At 42.2% G+C, this 17,454-nt stretch overlaps 1 protein-coding gene across 1 annotated transcript in view; it reads right to left on the bottom strand.

The window, feature by feature from the left end:
• The window catches only part of LOC140486863 (tyrosine-protein kinase STYK1), a 97,550-nt gene that overhangs the window by 54,108 nt on the left and 25,988 nt on the right, over positions 1-17,454 (bottom strand). Inside the window, exons 2-3 of the mRNA XM_072585913.1 lie at positions 7,604-7,670; positions 5,473-5,613 (exon numbers count right to left, since the gene is read on the bottom strand). Coding sequence (XP_072442014.1) covers positions 5,473-5,613; positions 7,604-7,643 — 181 coding nt within the window. The 5' untranslated portion in view covers positions 7,644-7,670. The remainder of the gene's footprint in view (positions 1-5,472; positions 5,614-7,603; positions 7,671-17,454) is intronic.

Below are 17,454 nucleotides of genomic sequence, written 5' to 3'. Positions count from 1 at the left end.
TGAGTCTGATCGACTCTGCAAGATGTGGGGAAGAGAGCTGGGTGTTGAAGTCTCTTCAGAGGCATGGGAGGATATTTGGGAGAATGCAAGGAAGATATCAATTTGCAATAGGACCCATGCTTTACAGATGAAGATTCTCCGGAGTCCACTTAGCCCCAGACCGTTTGTCAAAATTTAAACCAGGGATATCTTCAGCATATCCCAAGTCCAAGGTCTGTACGGGTACTCTTACCCATTGTCTTTGGTCTTGTGACAGGCTTCAAACATATTGGAGCGCTGTGGTGGGTGCAAAGGAGAGGATTTTAGGGGTAGGGGTAGGGAAGGACCCTATTTCACTCCTTTTGGGCCTACCCATTGTATTTCCTGCAGACTCGCACAAGGAAAAACTTTTCAATATTCTTACATTCTGTGCAAGGAAGGATATCTTGCTCGGTTGGATATCAGAAAACCCCTGAGGTAAAAACAATGACTGCAGATGCTGGAAAGCAAATACTGGATTAGTGGTGCTGGAAGAGCACAGCAGTTCAGGCAGCATCCAACGAGCAGCGAAATCGACGTTTTCGATTTCGCTGCTCGTTGGATGCTGCCTGAACTGCTGTGCTCTTCCAGCACCACTAATCCAGTATCAGAAAACCCCCCCAGACCTGTCGGGTTGGCGGAAGATTGTTATGGAGCATATTCCCCTGGATTTTCTCACAAATATAGTACACCACAAAACTGAGAATTTTTACAAGACATTGCAACCCTTTTTGAAATACCTGGACACAGATTTATCTGCCACATTAACAAGGGCTTTTATATAGCCGTAACGATTGTGTTTCAGGAGTCCAATATCCAGGGAGGAGGAACTGTGAGTGTTTTGTTTGGCTGGGCTGAGTTATTACTATTTATTTGTTTATACATTCATATAGGAGGTTGGGTTGGGGAATTTTTTTATTATTTGGGTTTAGTCTTGCACTATTTTTGTACTGTTTGAATTGCATTGTTTTGTATTTGTTGTAATATTTAAAAATCTATTTTTTCTTCATCAAAATAAATTATAAAAAAAAGTTTTGTGATTTACACATGAAAGAAGTGAAGCTATCATGGTATTCAAACAGATGAAAGACTCAACAGACAATCAAAGTATTTTTCAATGTTTAATTTCAGTTACATCACACTGTAAATTTTTACTATGTATTCTGTGTCTTAGGATTGAGTCCTCCATTATCACCTGATGAAGGAGCATCACTCCGAAAGCTAGTGTGCTTCCAATTAAACCTGTTGGATTATAACCTGGTGTTGTGTGATTTTTAACTTTGTACACCCCAGTCCAACACTGGCATCTCCAAATCATTTCCTATTCATGTACTTATCCAAAAGTCTTTTAAATATTGTAACTGTATGTGCGTCCAATTCTTCCTCAGGAAGTTCATTTCACATATGTTAAAAAATAATTTGCCCCTCATGTCTTTAAATCCCTCTCTTCTCACCTTCAAAATGTGTCCCGTAGTCTTGAAATCCCCCATCCTAGGGGAAGACACTCTGCCAAAGTGGGTGGCACGGTGACACAGTGGTTAGCACTGCTGCCTCACAGCGCCAGAGACCCGGGTTCAATTCCCGCCTCAGGCGACTCTCTGTGTGGAGTTTGCACATTCTCCCTGTGTCTGTGTGGGTTTCCTCCGGGTGCTCCGGTTTCCTCCCACAGTCCAAAGATGTGCAGGTCAGGTGAATTGGCCATGCTAAATTGCCCGTAGTGTTAGGTGAGGGGTAAATGTAGGGGTATGGGTGGGTTGCACTTCGGCGGGTCGGTGTGGACTTGTTGGGCCGAAGAGCCTGTTTCCACACTGTAATGTAATGTAATCTAATCTAAAAAGACACAGTGACATATTGGGCTCAATGTTGACAAATCGCATCTCATGTGTGACGCAGTCAGTTGAAAAGGTACCAGTGTGAGCAGTAGGAGTCAGCGAGCTGCAGTGGTTCCAAGACACTGACTGTTCATCGAGTGTTTGAAATGAGCACAGTCCAGCAGATCGACAGAAGCACCAAGCCCCAGTATTGGGAAGGTCCCAGTTACTCACGACCCATTCATTGTTCAAAGATGACCCACTTTCACACAACAAAGGAAATTTAGCTCATGTTCTATGGAAACAGGACGACAACTTAATACAGACCAGGACAGGATGTTTTCTTACCTTGATTTATAGATCTACAGTTGGCTATATCAGCTACCTTCTTAATCTCACACACAACGGAGGTCTGCAATAAAGGTAGACCTGCTATAATTTACTCCAGTGTTGCAGACAAAGATGAGAAAACAATTGGCCATGATGTCCTCGATCATTATTTTGTTAAAAATTCCAATTTTGGATATTAATGGAGTGTGAAATTGTGTGTGGCTGCATTGCTCCATTTATCCCATCTCTATAGATGATCACTAACACCAGACCTGAAGCATAATCCTTCCAATGATGTATGAAAAGCCAGTCAGTGCCTATTGGAATGGTAACGAGTGACCACCTCCATTACAGTAAGGAGCAGCTCACCAGATCTATGATACAGTGAGTGACAAAGGTCCATTGAGTTGGTGAATTTGGCTTCCTTTGTAAAATGAGACTTTAGATTAATCCAGAGTAAAACTAAGGTTGGTGAAAATGGTAAATCAGCCCATTTCTTATATCACATTTTAGTGCACTGGATATTGGGTTTCTAATCGCTTAATTCTAATTGATGTGTTAATCATGTACTGTGCATCCCTTGATGCAATATCTCATGACTTGTTCTTGTGCAGCCTAATGGAAGTCAGATCAATATGTTTTAGCCAATAAAACTCTCATTTCATTGCCCTCTGTTAAATATTTTGTATTTGTGTAACAATTCCAAGGATACAGTTGCACCCACAGACCAGTAGCTTGGAAAGTCACCACTGTGCCATTAGGCTAGAATTACAGCAGTGTTCAGAATTGCACTCAAAGATTTGGAACTGAATGATGACTGGCCATCTGCTCGGTCTGTTTCTGCCCATACACTTGACAGATGGTCTCATTATGAACATTCAGCCAAACTCCAAGATAAGGTGTTTAGCCAAAGAAGCAATGTTTACAGTTACAAAGAGAAATGTTAGCTTTGTTTGATTGACACTTGAGGCAATAATAATTCTTGTTTTTCTTCTTTATGTGGAATTTTTCATTGCGAATGTGTTTGTACAATAAAAATTAGGAGATATTTTGAGAATTATTTTAAGTAGTAATACAGTTTTCATTAACACTTTTAGAAGGAGCACTTTTCAAAGACAATTTTCAAACCTGGCTTAGTGTGTCAGTTTGAGGAGTAGTTCAAAGACTTGTCAATGTCATTATATGGCTTATTGGTTGCCATTATAGTGGATATTGGAAGAATAGCAATGGAGGATACACAAAAGAGTGGAAGGAGCAGAGTGGTGTGCATGGGAAGATGGATTGGTGGATTGGTGGGACCTTATAGACATACCTGTCAAACCAATCCTAACTCCATAGGAGGACTCCCACAAGATACACAAATTGACTTACCTGGTGGGATTGCCACAGTCTTCAGGAACCCTGGGAAAATAGCAATCTGAATTTATAGAAAAGATTCAAACAATGAACCCAATCTCACTAAGTGTGTGTTGGGTCATCTTACAAAATGGAAAAGAAAAAGACAGACGATAGCAGGAATTGCCTGGCAACTGAGGAGTTGAGAGTCCGCACACCTTACGTTTCAGATCCCTTTGGGTGGAGAAGATCTGGCCCACGTGTACAAAAGCCCCGGTGTAATCTGTCTGGACACCATATTCTAGGAACTGCACGAGAGTTTCTAGGGATGAGAGATCAGTGGAGAGGCAGAAGTTATTCTCCTTACGCAGAGAGAAAGTAGAGAACGCCGATTTGGTAGAGTTGCTTGAAATTATGAAGGGGTTAGGTAAAGCAAATAAAGGGAAATGGTTTCCATGGCTGTTGAGCTAATAACTACAGGACGCAAATTTAAAAGGTGACTAATAAAAAGAACCAGATGTGAATTGAGGCACCTTAAATGGCAGTATACCACTGCAGAAATTTTAAAAGGTATGAGGTGGAAGTCAGAGAAAGCAATTGTTTTCACGGAGAGGGTTATGGGAGTCTGGAACTCACTGCCCAAAAGAGTTCCAGCAGTATTTAGATATTGATACATTCCCAGAGCCTTGAGGGCTGTGGGCCAAGAGCTGGATTACTATTGTCAGAATGTGGTCTGCCACAGAAATGATGGCCTAGGTAGCCTCCTTCTATGCTGTAAACATCAGAGTCTGTAAGGCAGAGGGGTTTAAAAAAACTCATGATTTTGATTTGAAACACAACATCTGACAGGTTACTGGGGGCAGTGTCAATGGAAGCTTTGAAAAAGGAATCAGAAATAATTGAAGATGGAACAAACTACAGGGCTATGGAGAAAGAACTCGACAGGGTGGGACTGACTAGATCACTGGTTAAAAAGAGTAATGCAGACATAATAGGCTGAATAATCTCCTTCTGTTCTGTATTATTTGAGGATTCTTTAATAAAGATGACAACAAAGTTTAGGCCAAGTAGCAAATGTTTTTATCACTCCTTAAAAGGCGATTCTCCTGAAAATGGGAAGTACACCATTTCAGGTATGATCAGCTTAGTCCATTGTCTGACAGGAGTGAAAAGGAGAAAGTGGTTCTAAACATTCTGCTATTTGCACATGCACTGCAGCAGTCAGTGGGCCAGAGCAGAGAGGGTGGTGGGCTGCGGCCCGCAGCCCGGTCTGGTCAGCCTGTCACAGATCTAGAACCCTGCAATGCAGCGAGAGGCCGACCATGTGTGGAAAGCCCACAGCGTGGAGCAACTGCTGGCTACAGAAGGACTGTAATGTTTATCTTTTAAAACTTTATTTCTTTATCTTTCTAAATTTATACTATGAAGAACTTAAATGGAGAACTTTTAGCTTTTCTCCTTATTTCTCTACTTTCATACCTTGTTTATTTTAGTAACTAAGATTTGTACCTAGGTACTTTGTATCTAAGATATGTGGTATCATTGCACATATTTCACTGTACTGATGTACTTTGACTTGAGCACTCATGACATTAAACATAATGCTGAAATCATTTCATCTCAGATAAATATTTCTTGCAGTCCTGAGAAGGCAGCCAGTATAATCAAAGACCTCTCCCCCATCCTCAATATAATCTATTCCAACCTCTTCTGTCAGACACAACATACAAAAACTTAAACATACGTACTAACAGATTCAAGAACAGCTTCTTCCCTGCTGTTATTAGGTTTCTGAAGGGACCTCTCAAATTTTAAATTTAATGTCAATCTCACTCTTTGTGTGCCTTCACTGCAGTTGTAACATTGTATTCTTTGCTCTGTTCTATTATCCTTACACGCTTCGAATGGTACGATCCTCCAGTTCTGTACGCAAAACAAAATAAACTATTTCAAATTTTAAAAACCAAAGCTCACCCACCTTGCAGCAGTATGACTGGAGCACGCTCCTTTTCTTTCTTCATCTTGCACGTCTTCCAGATGACAATAATGATCAGAACTACAGATGAGAAGCCAAGGATCACTGGGATGATGATAACCCCATTGTTTATACCATTCGCATCTGAGACAGGAGGGAAGAGACATACATCTATCAGTCACACTGTTTTCGCCCAGTAACAAAATCCCCAAACACACCCATGTCAGAAACTTCCATTAAATGAATCTCCCTCTACACTGATATTGAGAAGCTGCATGGTCTACCCCTGTTCCTATCTTCCTAATAACTCCAACTCACAGAGTCTCCTTTGGTAACTTCAGGTCTAAAACTGATCTATGCTAAAGAAATTGCTTAAAATTGTTCTACAGCTAGAAAATAAGCATGACCAAAATAATAAACTGAATAAAACAGAGACAGTTACATTTACATTGCTGGCTGTCATAGGTTATTCTAAAAGGACTTTCCAGCCAATGATGTATTACTTCACTAATAGCGACTATTGCAATGGAGGGCATGTGATACACACACAGGACGATGGTGATGTCACTGGTAGACAGGGGCTAGGATTTGAACCCTTGGAGTCTCAGTTCAATGGTCCAGAACTTGATCCACTTTTCCCAGAGAACTGGTTTGTTATCCAAGCTTCAGGAAGTTGGTTAAGGACATAGTCAGAAGTCACACAACACTAGATTATAGTTCAACAGGCTTATTTGAAATCACAAGTTTTCAGAGCACTGCTCCTTCACCCAATCCTATCACAGCAGCTATAGAAATTCAAATTCAAATTCAAATTCAATTCATCAATCGGGAATGTAAAGCTAGTCTTCACAATGGTGACCTGGAAACCAATTTCAATTGTTTTAAGTGAACCAGATGGGATTTTACATCATTTAGGGAGGGAAACTTGCTGTCCTTAGCTGGTCTGGCCTGTGTGTGAGACTCCAAACCAACAGCAATGTGGCTGACTCTTAACTGCCCACTGAAGTAGCCACTGAAGCACTGCATTCACTAGATACAGGATGGTGGCACGGTGGCTCAGTGGCTAGCATTGCTGCCTCACAGCGTCAGGGACTCAGGTTCAATTCTACCATCTATGTGAAGTTTGCTTGTTCACCTCGCATCTACCTGTATTTCCTCTGGGTACTCCAGTTACCTCCCACAGTCCAAAGATGTGCAGGGTAGATGGATTGGCCATGAGAAATGCAGGGTTACGGCAGAGGGTAGGGGTCAGATGCTCTTCATAAAGGTCTGTGTAACCCAATGGACCAATTGTCCTGCTTCCATACTGTAGGGATTCTATGTTTCTATACACACTAAAAACTGGCCTTGCCAATGATACCCACATCCCATGAAGGAAAGGAAATCAAAACAAGACAGTGATCTAACAATTAGTTCAAGTATTGTTGGTTGAGAGATAAATATTGTCCAGAAGATAATAAGAAAACCTCTGCTCTCCTTCAACATGGTGTCATATAGCCTTTTACAAGGGAACAGAAGCAGCTCAGGTGAACACCTGCTGAGAGATAGTACCTCCAATAATGCAGCACTCCCTCAGAGCTACACTGTAACATTAACCTGGTCAGACTGAGCATAAGTTGGGACTCAAACTCTCAATCTTCTCACTAACAAGCTGGAGCCATACAGCATGGAAACAGACCCTTTGATCCAAACAGCGCATGCCAACTATAATTCCAAACCAAACTAGCTCCATCAGTCTGCACTTGGGCCATGTCCCTCCAAACTTTCCTATTCATTTATTTATCCAAATATCTTCTAAATGTTGTAACTGCACCAGCATCCACCACTTCCTTTGAAAGTTCATTCCACACATGAACCACCCTGTAAAAAAAAAGTTGTCCCTCATGTCTTTGTAAAAACCTTTCTCCTCTCACCTGAAGACCCACCTGAGTGAAAAAACACTAGCCATTCACCTTATCTAAACCCCTCAACTTTATAAACCTTTATAGAGAAGGTCACCCCCTCAAACTTCTACGCTCCAGTGAAAGAAGTCCCAGTCTATCCAGTAACAAGTTGGTAAAGCTCAGCATTGATTTGGTCTCTCTTCACAGAAATTGCCAAACAAGTTAAAAAAAGGTAAGAATCAGAGACTCACTACATCGATTCGAGGTGCTGAAATTACACTGGAGGCTCATTAGACTTGAGCACACGGTGGGCAGGATCTGGAAAACATGAAAGTAGTATCAGTAAGAGAGAGTGAGGAAGTCAATGACCCATCAGACAGACAGTCAGCACGGTGAAGTTCAACAGGTCATTTCTGAAAAGTGCAGCAGAGAGAGGGTGGATCCCACAATCACATCCTGACCAAGCCCAGCTCCCCACCAAGTGGCTAATAAAATCACTCTGGAAGACAAGTGAGGATTTATCAGAGTGACCAATTGTGCAGAGACACCAGCAGACCGGGCACAATACTGTTTCTAGGACTTTCACCTAGAACTTCTAGGCCACTTCTAGCCCTCAATGTCCCTCTTCCAATAGAGCTGGATGCTATCCTGACACAGAGCTGCTTAGTTGCATGAAAATACATCATTCCCCACCCCAAAAATTCAAACGGTCCTGCTCTGGCGGCACGGTGGCACAGTGGTTAGCAGCCTCACAGCGCCAGAGACCTGGGCTCAATTCCCGCCTCAGGTGACTGACTGCGTGGAGTTTGCATATTCTCCCCGTATCTGCATGGGTTTCTTCCGGGTGCTCCGGTTTCCTCCCGCAATCACAAAGATGTGCAGGCCAGGTGAATTGGCCATGCTAAATTGCCGTAGGTGTAGGGGTATGGGTGGGTTGCGCTTCGGCGGGTCGGTGTGGACTTGTTGGGCTGAAGGGCCTGTTTCCACACTAAGTAATCTATTCTTATTTCAGGAGGGTCACCATCAGGTAAATGTTCTACTTAATGGCATTTTCACCCTCATTTTTAACAAATTTAAGACTAAAACTCCAGTTTACAAACTTTTAACACTTTCCTTAACTCTCCTCTATAGTTCTCAAAATCGACTTCACACCCACCACCCGCTCCCCACCCACAGATCATTTCTTTTACTCCAAATCTTTCCAGCTTGCCCTTTTTCATTGGATGGTAACTTGTCTAAATCCCAAGGTACAGGAAGAGGCTGGAGCATTGTAGAGTGTTAACTAGTTCTGACAGATGAAACATGGGAGACAGAAAACATGTCATAATAAACAGTTGTTTTGAGGACTGGAGGATGGAGAGCAATGTGTTCCACAAGAATTAATGTTCAGACCATAAATTTTCAGTCCAAGTAAAATGATTTTGATATTGGAAGACAAAATAAGCTTTTAAAATTTGCTTATGAATCCAAACATGGCTGCGTGGATGACTAAGTGACTGCAAGAAGAAATGGATGCAGGCATAATGAGGCACACAAGTGGTAGATGGAAGGTGTGAGATGATAGATATTGCAGAAGGGATAGGGAGAAGCAGTAGAGACTGAGTGACATTTCCAAACAAAGTCAGGAAGAGATGCATAGCACCTTGAAGGTACCAGGATAGATTAAACCAGCAGTTAGCAAAATACATGCAAACTTGGGCTTCATAGATACAAGCATTCAGTAAAAACAAGAAAAAGGAGGGAATTGATACTAGACCTTCCTAAAGCTCTGATTAGTCCACATCTAATTCTGAACACAACACTTTACAAAGGATCATCAAGAGGCTGCAGAGGAGACCGACTAGAACCTTCTGGGGATGATGAGCTGCTAACACAGGCTTAGGTTGGAAAAGTTGGCATGTTTCTCCTTACAGCAAAAGAAGCGAGAGAGCGAGAGCAAATCTGATTGAGGTGTCCAAGATTGTGACGGATTGGATAAGGTACATGAGGAAAGGCTGTCTCCTTTATTAAATGGTACAAAGATGAGTACACTCAAATTTTTTTTTAAGGCAAGAGATAGAGAGTGAGGGATGTGCAGATGAGATCTGGAACCCAATGGATGAGCACTAAAGAGAAATAAACTTGCAGGGTTACAACGACAAGGAGCTTAAGAGGTGACATTATGGAGGTTTATAAAATTATAAGGAGTATAAATAAGGCGAATGGCAGGTATCTTTTCACTAGGGTGGAGGATTTCGAGACTAGGGGGCATATTTTTAAGGTAAAAGGACAAAGATTTAGAAAAAGATAGGGTTTTTTTGGAAACACAGAGTAGTTTGTGTGTGGACTGAACTTCCAGAGGAAGTGATGGATGCAGTTACAGTTATAACTGTTATGAAGCAGAGCTTGACCCTCCTCTGATAACTAAATCCAATAAACACCAGAGAGGCTTGCCTTGCCTCAATCTGTTAGAATAAGTGTGAAAGCAGTGGTATAACCACCTCTCACCACCTCTCCTGCCCCACAAACTGTTATAAGGAAGTGGTTAAACAAAATTAAATCCTTTCACTTACTTTATAAATCAACAAGTAACAATTTATGTATCTAACTCCAACAGTGAACAAATTAACAGAACCTCTAACAAACTGAACAATTCCCCTCTAACTAACTATTCCCAAATAAAACAGAATTCTAATGGTATGCTATTCCAATAAATACAAGCCCCATTTATGTAAAATACAAAAACATGTTAGTCTCTCAAATGCTCCAACCCCTCTCTGCTGATCTTCTTTCAAGAAGATCTCCTCCTTTGAATTCTTGCATCATCAATGTCTCTCTCCATGAGATTTGTGTGTCAGGAATATTAGCTAACAGTCCTGCTGTAACTTTAGTCAAATAATGGTTACTCAGAGTGCAGTTTGCTCTCTGCCAATTTTCAAGGCCCTGTTCTTTTATACCCTTGATTTCTTACAATAGCATTCGTTCTAGGTTGTCAAAACCATCAGGTTTAAATTGAAATTGTCCTTAGTCTTCAAGTGCCTGGTTTAAATTAAATTGGCTAAAGTTTAAAAATCTGTTGTCCTGGTAAAAATGCAACTTTGCCGTTTGATACAAATATTTCAATGTGAGCATCTGAAAACTTTGTGTGCAACAGCTTGCCACTTAATTTTAAAATCTTTAAGCATAGAGAAAAAACATCTTTTAAAAGGGACCATGCAATCTCCCCCGCCCCCCTCCCCCACACACCCAATCATTTTCCAAACATCAAATTCTAACATCCTGCCTACCAATCCACAAATACTCTACCCACTTTGCGGAACAATGTTTAAAAGACATTTAGATAAGGACATGAATAAGAAATATTTGGAGGGATATGGGCCAAGCGCAGGCAGGTGGGACTGGTTTAGTTTGGGATTATGGTCGGCATGGACTGGTTGGACTGAAGGGTCTGTTTCCGTGCTGTCTGACTCTATGACACAGTGAGTGAATGGGGCAGCCTGGACTATTCCACAAAGGGTCAGCATAGGTTTGATGGACTGAATTACTGCTTTCTGAGTCGCTGAGGACTGATCAAAGTCAGCATAAATGCAGAGAGGTCCTCATTAACAACGGTATCTTAACAAAATCTAACATTAAGCAGCTCTGAACTTATTGAAGATAAGGGCAGCACGGTGGTACCGTGGTTAGCACTGCTGCCTCACAGCGCCAGAGATCTGGGTTCAATTCCCTCCTTGGGCAACTGTGTGGAGTTTGCACATTCTCCCTGTGTCTGTGTGAGTTTCCTCCACGTGGTCCGGTTTCCTTCCACAGTCCTAAAGATGTGCAGGTTAGGTGAATGGGCCATGCTAAATTGCCCGTAGTGTTAGGTGAAGGGGTAAATATAGGGGAATGGGTCTGGGCGAGTTGCTCTTCGGAGGGTCGGTGTGGACTTGTTGGGCCGAAGGGCCTGTTTCCTCACTGTAAGTAATCTCATCAAGATGTAGGATTAGTGAACAACAATTAGCAAGACACTTCAAGATCTCTGGTGAGGCAAGTGCTTCCAGCTGAATCTGGGCAGAGACTGGAGATATAATAAGAAATTATGTGGTGGAAGGCAGGAAAACAGAGCAGCGTACAACAGTTCAGGGTACTATGATTACCAGTGCCAACCTCACCCACAGCAACAAAAAGCTACAAAATCAATGCTGTAACTACAAAGGAGCCAGCTATCTTTCCCTATTCCTTCTCTTATGACCCATTTGCATAACCCCACTCCCCAATTATCGGAGGCTGTAGTGAGTTTCTGTCCGCACCCTAGAGGTACCTTACAACCCAGTATTGCTTCAACTGGTGTTTAAAATTATATTTCCACACATCCTGGTACAATCCGTCCTCATACCTGAATGCAGCACGAATAAGAATTTCACATGTTAAACCAAAGTGATGCAATCCGACAGGGAAACCTGGAGCCTCACCAGCTTCTTAATCAGTCATCATTTCTGGCCCCTAACAAAAGGTCAGCTCCATTGGCAAGAACTAGATAAATATCCAACCATTTAAACAGCCTCTTCTAGCTCTTAGTCAACGATTCTACTTCACAAAGAAGCCCAAAAAACAGACAGACGTACACCTCAGTAATAATACTTTCACTATAATCAAATCCTGGAATGATTTGAACTTATCAATGCTCACAGCTCTTACACAATAAACACATTAGAATCCATTGTTACTATGGTCAAGAGAGTGAACACAACCTGGAACAAACCACCACCCTCTTAAAACACAATCTGGTGGATGACTCAGTAGATATGGAGTACGTGGCATTTAACGTTTACACACAAAATCAAACCAACTCTCCCTGTGGCTCCTATTTCTATTAGTCTAGTGTTATTAAAAAGTGGAATGTTTAAACAAAACCTACAGAAGTGGATGGGGATCAAAGTGCTCAGTGGCAAGTAGTGGAGTAGATAGCAAGCTGACAACAGAAGAGCAGAGGGGTGAGGAATTAAAGACACTCAATCAGATTTGTGAAATGTACAGTGGAAGATGGTGTCCCACAAGGACTACTGCCAGGAACACACTTTTACACAAGTAATTTAAGCTTAAGAACTGGACATGCAATTCCAAATTTTGCAGATGGCCAAACTTGGTGATGTGATAAATTCCAAGGAAGACTGTGACAAGACCCCACTGGGCATCATTTTCACATCAATTAAGGAAACTTCAAATCCGACCTCAACGTTCCCACTTCATTATACAACAACTGAAGGAAATAGAATTGTTTTACACATCTCAAAGCTTTGCATAATTTTAAAAGCCATCACTAAAACATCACCTGGGCTTCTTCACTCATATGGATGTCCTGAAGTTTTTCTTTTACCCCAGTTGTGTCTGATGAATTTACACTACACTCTCTCAATGCCCAAAATAACTGCCCACAAATGCACCAAGTACAAACAATGTGGGCTCTGAAAGAGTGGCCACTGCACCCTGGTACAACCTTGGGTTTATCCATCTGCTTCAGAAACTGACGGTGTCCCTGTTCAAATGGGATTGAACCATTTAAGCAACTTGAAAAAACATGGAAGTATCAACAAGAGAATGTGGTGTTGTTACAATGCTCTCTGCCCATTGGTCATGGTTCTCAAAAGCAGGCCCAGGTACATGGGAGCAGGGCGAAAGGAAATGAGTGAACCCATTGTCCCAAAGAAAACAAATCCCATTGGGCACGGATTCAAAACAAAACCATTTGATAAGGAAACCTCTCCCCTTCATGAGCAACTAAAACAAGAAGTCTCATTTAAAAAAGGAAACAAAAAGCCTTTACTTCTCTTTGCCAAATAATCCTGTTATACTTTGGATCACAGGGTCAGATTTTATACGAAGCTGTTTAAACAATGACATTGCACCTGTAGTGACGATGACAAAATATCAGTTAATGATCAACTCGGGCATCTGACATCTCTAATTGTCCTTTTATTGACCATGTTGCAGTGTCAGATTTGCTCGAGTTCCTTCATATTATAATACTGCACGATTGTAGAGGTTCCTTCTGTGTCATTGTACAGTATGACAGAAACAGCTTTGGAAAGCAAAATACAATTACATGATTTTTTTCAAATCTCCACAGTATGTCTTCGCTATTCAGAGACTACGACAAAAACAGTATTTTTGTCTTGTGGGAGTTCTCATTTTGCATTCTCTAAGCTTAAAAATATAGGTTCTTGGAGGAAAGCATCACACTCTCAATAGCTTTAAAACTGAAAAATAAGAGATTGCCTCACATTCGGACTTCACTGAATACAACAGAATGTGGTCAGTATTATTGACTACCAATAGATCTATGTTTACAATAATGGGACTTTAAAAATCACAGGAATTTTAAATAATGGGGACACACAGAATCTTTCAAAAATGATCAGCATATTGTGTGGCTTGACTCCAGAAAAAAATTGAAAACTAATCAAAGATCTCAGACAACTTGTCAAAAAAGTTTAGATTTTCAGAGCAGTTTTGCTGTTAGGTAGTTGGGAACTATCAGATGTTAGAGGGAGAATAAAACCATTGCAAATAGGAGGAGGGTAGACCAATTGGCCCATTGAGTCTGCTCTGCCATTCAACATGGTCATAACTGATCGATCTCAAAGCCATACTCATGCGCTTTCCTCAAGTCCTTGATACCTTTAGCCTCTAAAAAAAACTATGCCTTAACCACGCTCACGAAACTGTTTCATTGCTGTTGGAGCCCTCGCACAAAGAATCACACCCGTATTTCCACCCAATCTTACAACAAACTGTTCCCAGAACAACTCACTACTCACTGAAGGTTCCAGAATTGACCAGGATCCCTTGCACTGGCACCATCTTTAAAAGCTCAATTTGCACCCGAGTAAGTACTCATCATTCCGGAGCTGTCCTGCACACTTCCTGAGATTTTGCCTCAAACGGCATACCAGGAGGATTGGAAAGAGGAAATAATTAAAAATCTTGTCCTGCTTCAAGAGTGGGGCTCTGGAGGTTCGGCTGGACAGAGTGGTGCAGAGGTGGGACTTCATCTTTCTCCGGGACTAGCAGTGAAGGACATGACACCAGACCCTGCCCAGTCTGGTCCAAAGTTACCATCCAGGTCAGTGCAGTCTCAGCTGTCTGGAGGAATGCTGTGCTCTGTAGGAGGGAGGTCAACAACCTTCTCCATTCCACCAGCTAAAGTGCCCCATCTTCTCTTTAATACCTCACACTCCATGCCTTTACTGTACAAAGGATCATGCTCCAAAAACTTAGTAACGCACACATCCCCATCTATATTCAACCATCCCAACCCCTGACATCATTCACCCTCCATGTCCTGCACTGCCTGCTCACATGCTCAAGACACCTCCCCACTTGCCACCCACATCCATCTCCTGGAATTCCTGCCTCTCTCTCATTCCAGGAGCAAAACAGCTCACAGTAGACCAAAAAGAGTCAGGACGGATGTGTGTTGCTCATCATGTGGTTCCTCACCCCAAGGAGACGACCCTGATTCTAACATCCCGAGGCAGATTAGTATCAGAGACTGCCTTTGCTTACTGTGCCAGATTCTGAGGGAATGCTATCGCCCTGCAGTGGACCGAGGCCCTGCTGACAAGCTTCCTTGACACAGGAAGACAACAATAAAATGAGCCATGTATTTCTAGCTGAGGGGCAAAGTGCAAAATGGCACAGCAAGATAGGGATGCTGTAAAACATCCAGGTAGGTCCAGAGTGACTGAGTGTGACGAGTGTGAGTGAAGATCCTGGAGATTCAGTCTGGTACAGTCCCTAAACTATGTGTCCCCTCAGCACACAATGCAGTATTACGGTGACAGATACTAGGGAAGCCCAAGGTGCACGCGGATGTACAGAAGCATCCTATCAGTGGATTTGAGCAGATATGTTCATAGGGTTTGGCATATATCAGATGCCAATGCTTGTGGACATGTGGTGCATGTAGCCAGTGCCCACAGAGTGTGTTTGGAGATGGTACCCAGTGTCCAATACAAAGGTTCTTTGGAGAAAGAAGAGGGTTAAAACCTATCAAAACCCCCCACTGATTTCCACGTCAGGTTTTCCTGACAGATAGTTTGAGAGTTTCACAAGATCACAGCCTGTAGCGAGTTAGGTTGTTAACAAATATAACGAGCAATAATGCCCGCCACATGGAAACTGTCGACTGGTGACAATATTGTCATGCCACTCAAGTGGAGTTAGGGGGCACAGGGGAATGGGAAGTGTTTGGTGGATTAATGGGCATTGAGGTGACTAGCTTACCATTGTTCATGGCACTCAGAGCCTGTAGTGAACTCTTGCTGCACTCCCTCGATGGCAAGTATATAGAGTCACAGATGTACAACACAAACAGACCCCTCAACCCAACTCATCCATGCCAATGAGATATCCTAATTTAATCTATTCCCATTTGCCAACATTTGGCCCATATCCCTCTAACCCCTTCCTATTCATATACCCATCCAAATGCTTTTTGGAATGTTGTAATTCCTCCACCACCTCCTCTGGCAGCTCATTCCATACACACACCACCCTCTGGGTAAAAATGCTGCCCCTTAGGTCCCTTTTAGATCTTCCCCTCTCACCTTAACCTTATGCCCACTAGTTTTGGACTCCCCTACCTGGGAGTATCTTTTCTTGGATAAAATATGACCAAACCTGCATTTGATCCCCCAGGTGTGGTCTTACTAAGTCACTGTCCAGCAACTGATAGGATCAAACCAGTTGTGGTATTGAGCTCCTTGGAAATACATAACAACACTGGGCATTTTTATTCAATACAGACACTCTTGATTTTCATGTGAAGTACCAGAAATAAAGTTTTTTTTAAAAAAAGAAGAATTTGGGTCAATGTTCCTGCATTCAACAGGGTGACATTTAAATGCTGACAATGCAGGTCGAGTTCAGAGGTTCAAGACACCATGATAGTGCACAGGTTGGAGTTTGGTAATAGGGCAAGGAAAAAAATAATAAATGAGTGAGCATGGGATAAGGAGGTCACTGGTCTTTCCAAACTTTACACACACACACACACACACACACACACACACACACACAAACAGCCTCCTGTAAAGAAAAGGAAGATGTGCTAAAAGAAATTAGGGCAGCACAGTGGCTCAGTGGTTAGCACTGCTGCCCCTTGGCGCCAAGGATCCAGGTGTGATTCCAAGTTCTGGCAACTGCCTGTGTGGAGTTTGCACTTTTACCCAGTGTCTAGTAGGTTTCCTCCCACAATCCAAAGGTGTGCAGGCTAGGGGGGATTAGCCATGGGAAATGCAGGCTTACAGGGATAATGTTCGGTGTGGGGGGGGGGGGGGGGGGGAAAGAGGAGTGGAGTCCAGGTGGGATGTTCCACCGAGTGCACTCGATGGGTTGAACAGCCTGCTTCCACACTGTAATAATTCTATAACTCTGAAATGTAAACATACAGTGCATTAAAATAAACAGGGTGTCTTCAAGAAATTTTAGGGATCATTGTTCATCTTGTACATGGTAATGGTATAAACAGGGCTCTGGGATATTCACATTCCGTATGAAATCCCACAGTGATCTCTATAGATAGGAAGGATATGGATGCCCTGGGAAGCAGCATACAGGACAACACCCGAATCTTCAAGGATTTAATGAGAAGGTTAGGCTCCAAGAGTGAATGTTACTTATAGTAAGGAGCTGCAGGATTAAAGATGACAATTTTAAAATGATATAAAGGGAATGGATACTGTCTAGTTTAATATGAACTTTAAGGAAAATAGGGAGAGTATGTCAAGACTTCATGTGTCCAATCAGCAGAGTTAGGTTGATTATAGGATGAATGTCTTTTCGGTCAATGCAGTGGAGTGTTGTGTGATACAAAATCAAGCGTGAAACTGAAAGGAAGATTCTTGAAGAATGTTGTAAACCAGCATGGTTATATAATGGGCAGAAACAGCAAGAAGAGAGGATCAACTACCTGCTCCTGAGCTGGATGTGTCAATGGATGACAATGGACCAATTCCACTTGAACATTCGGGAGTGTTAAAGGAAGCAGTGTAAGAGAAAGATGGCAATGATCTGCTCACTTAATATGAAGGGAGGAAATGTGGGGAGGTGAGTAAAGGAGATGCGGTTACAGAAAGGA

The sequence above is a fragment of the Chiloscyllium punctatum genome, chromosome 16 (genome assembly GCF_047496795.1).
Source record: "Chiloscyllium punctatum isolate Juve2018m chromosome 16, sChiPun1.3, whole genome shotgun sequence".
In the NCBI taxonomy this organism is placed as follows: domain Eukaryota; kingdom Metazoa; phylum Chordata; class Chondrichthyes; order Orectolobiformes; family Hemiscylliidae; genus Chiloscyllium; species Chiloscyllium punctatum.
Note: the sequence above shows the minus strand (reverse complement) of the source record. Positions and strands in the feature narration are given on the sequence as shown.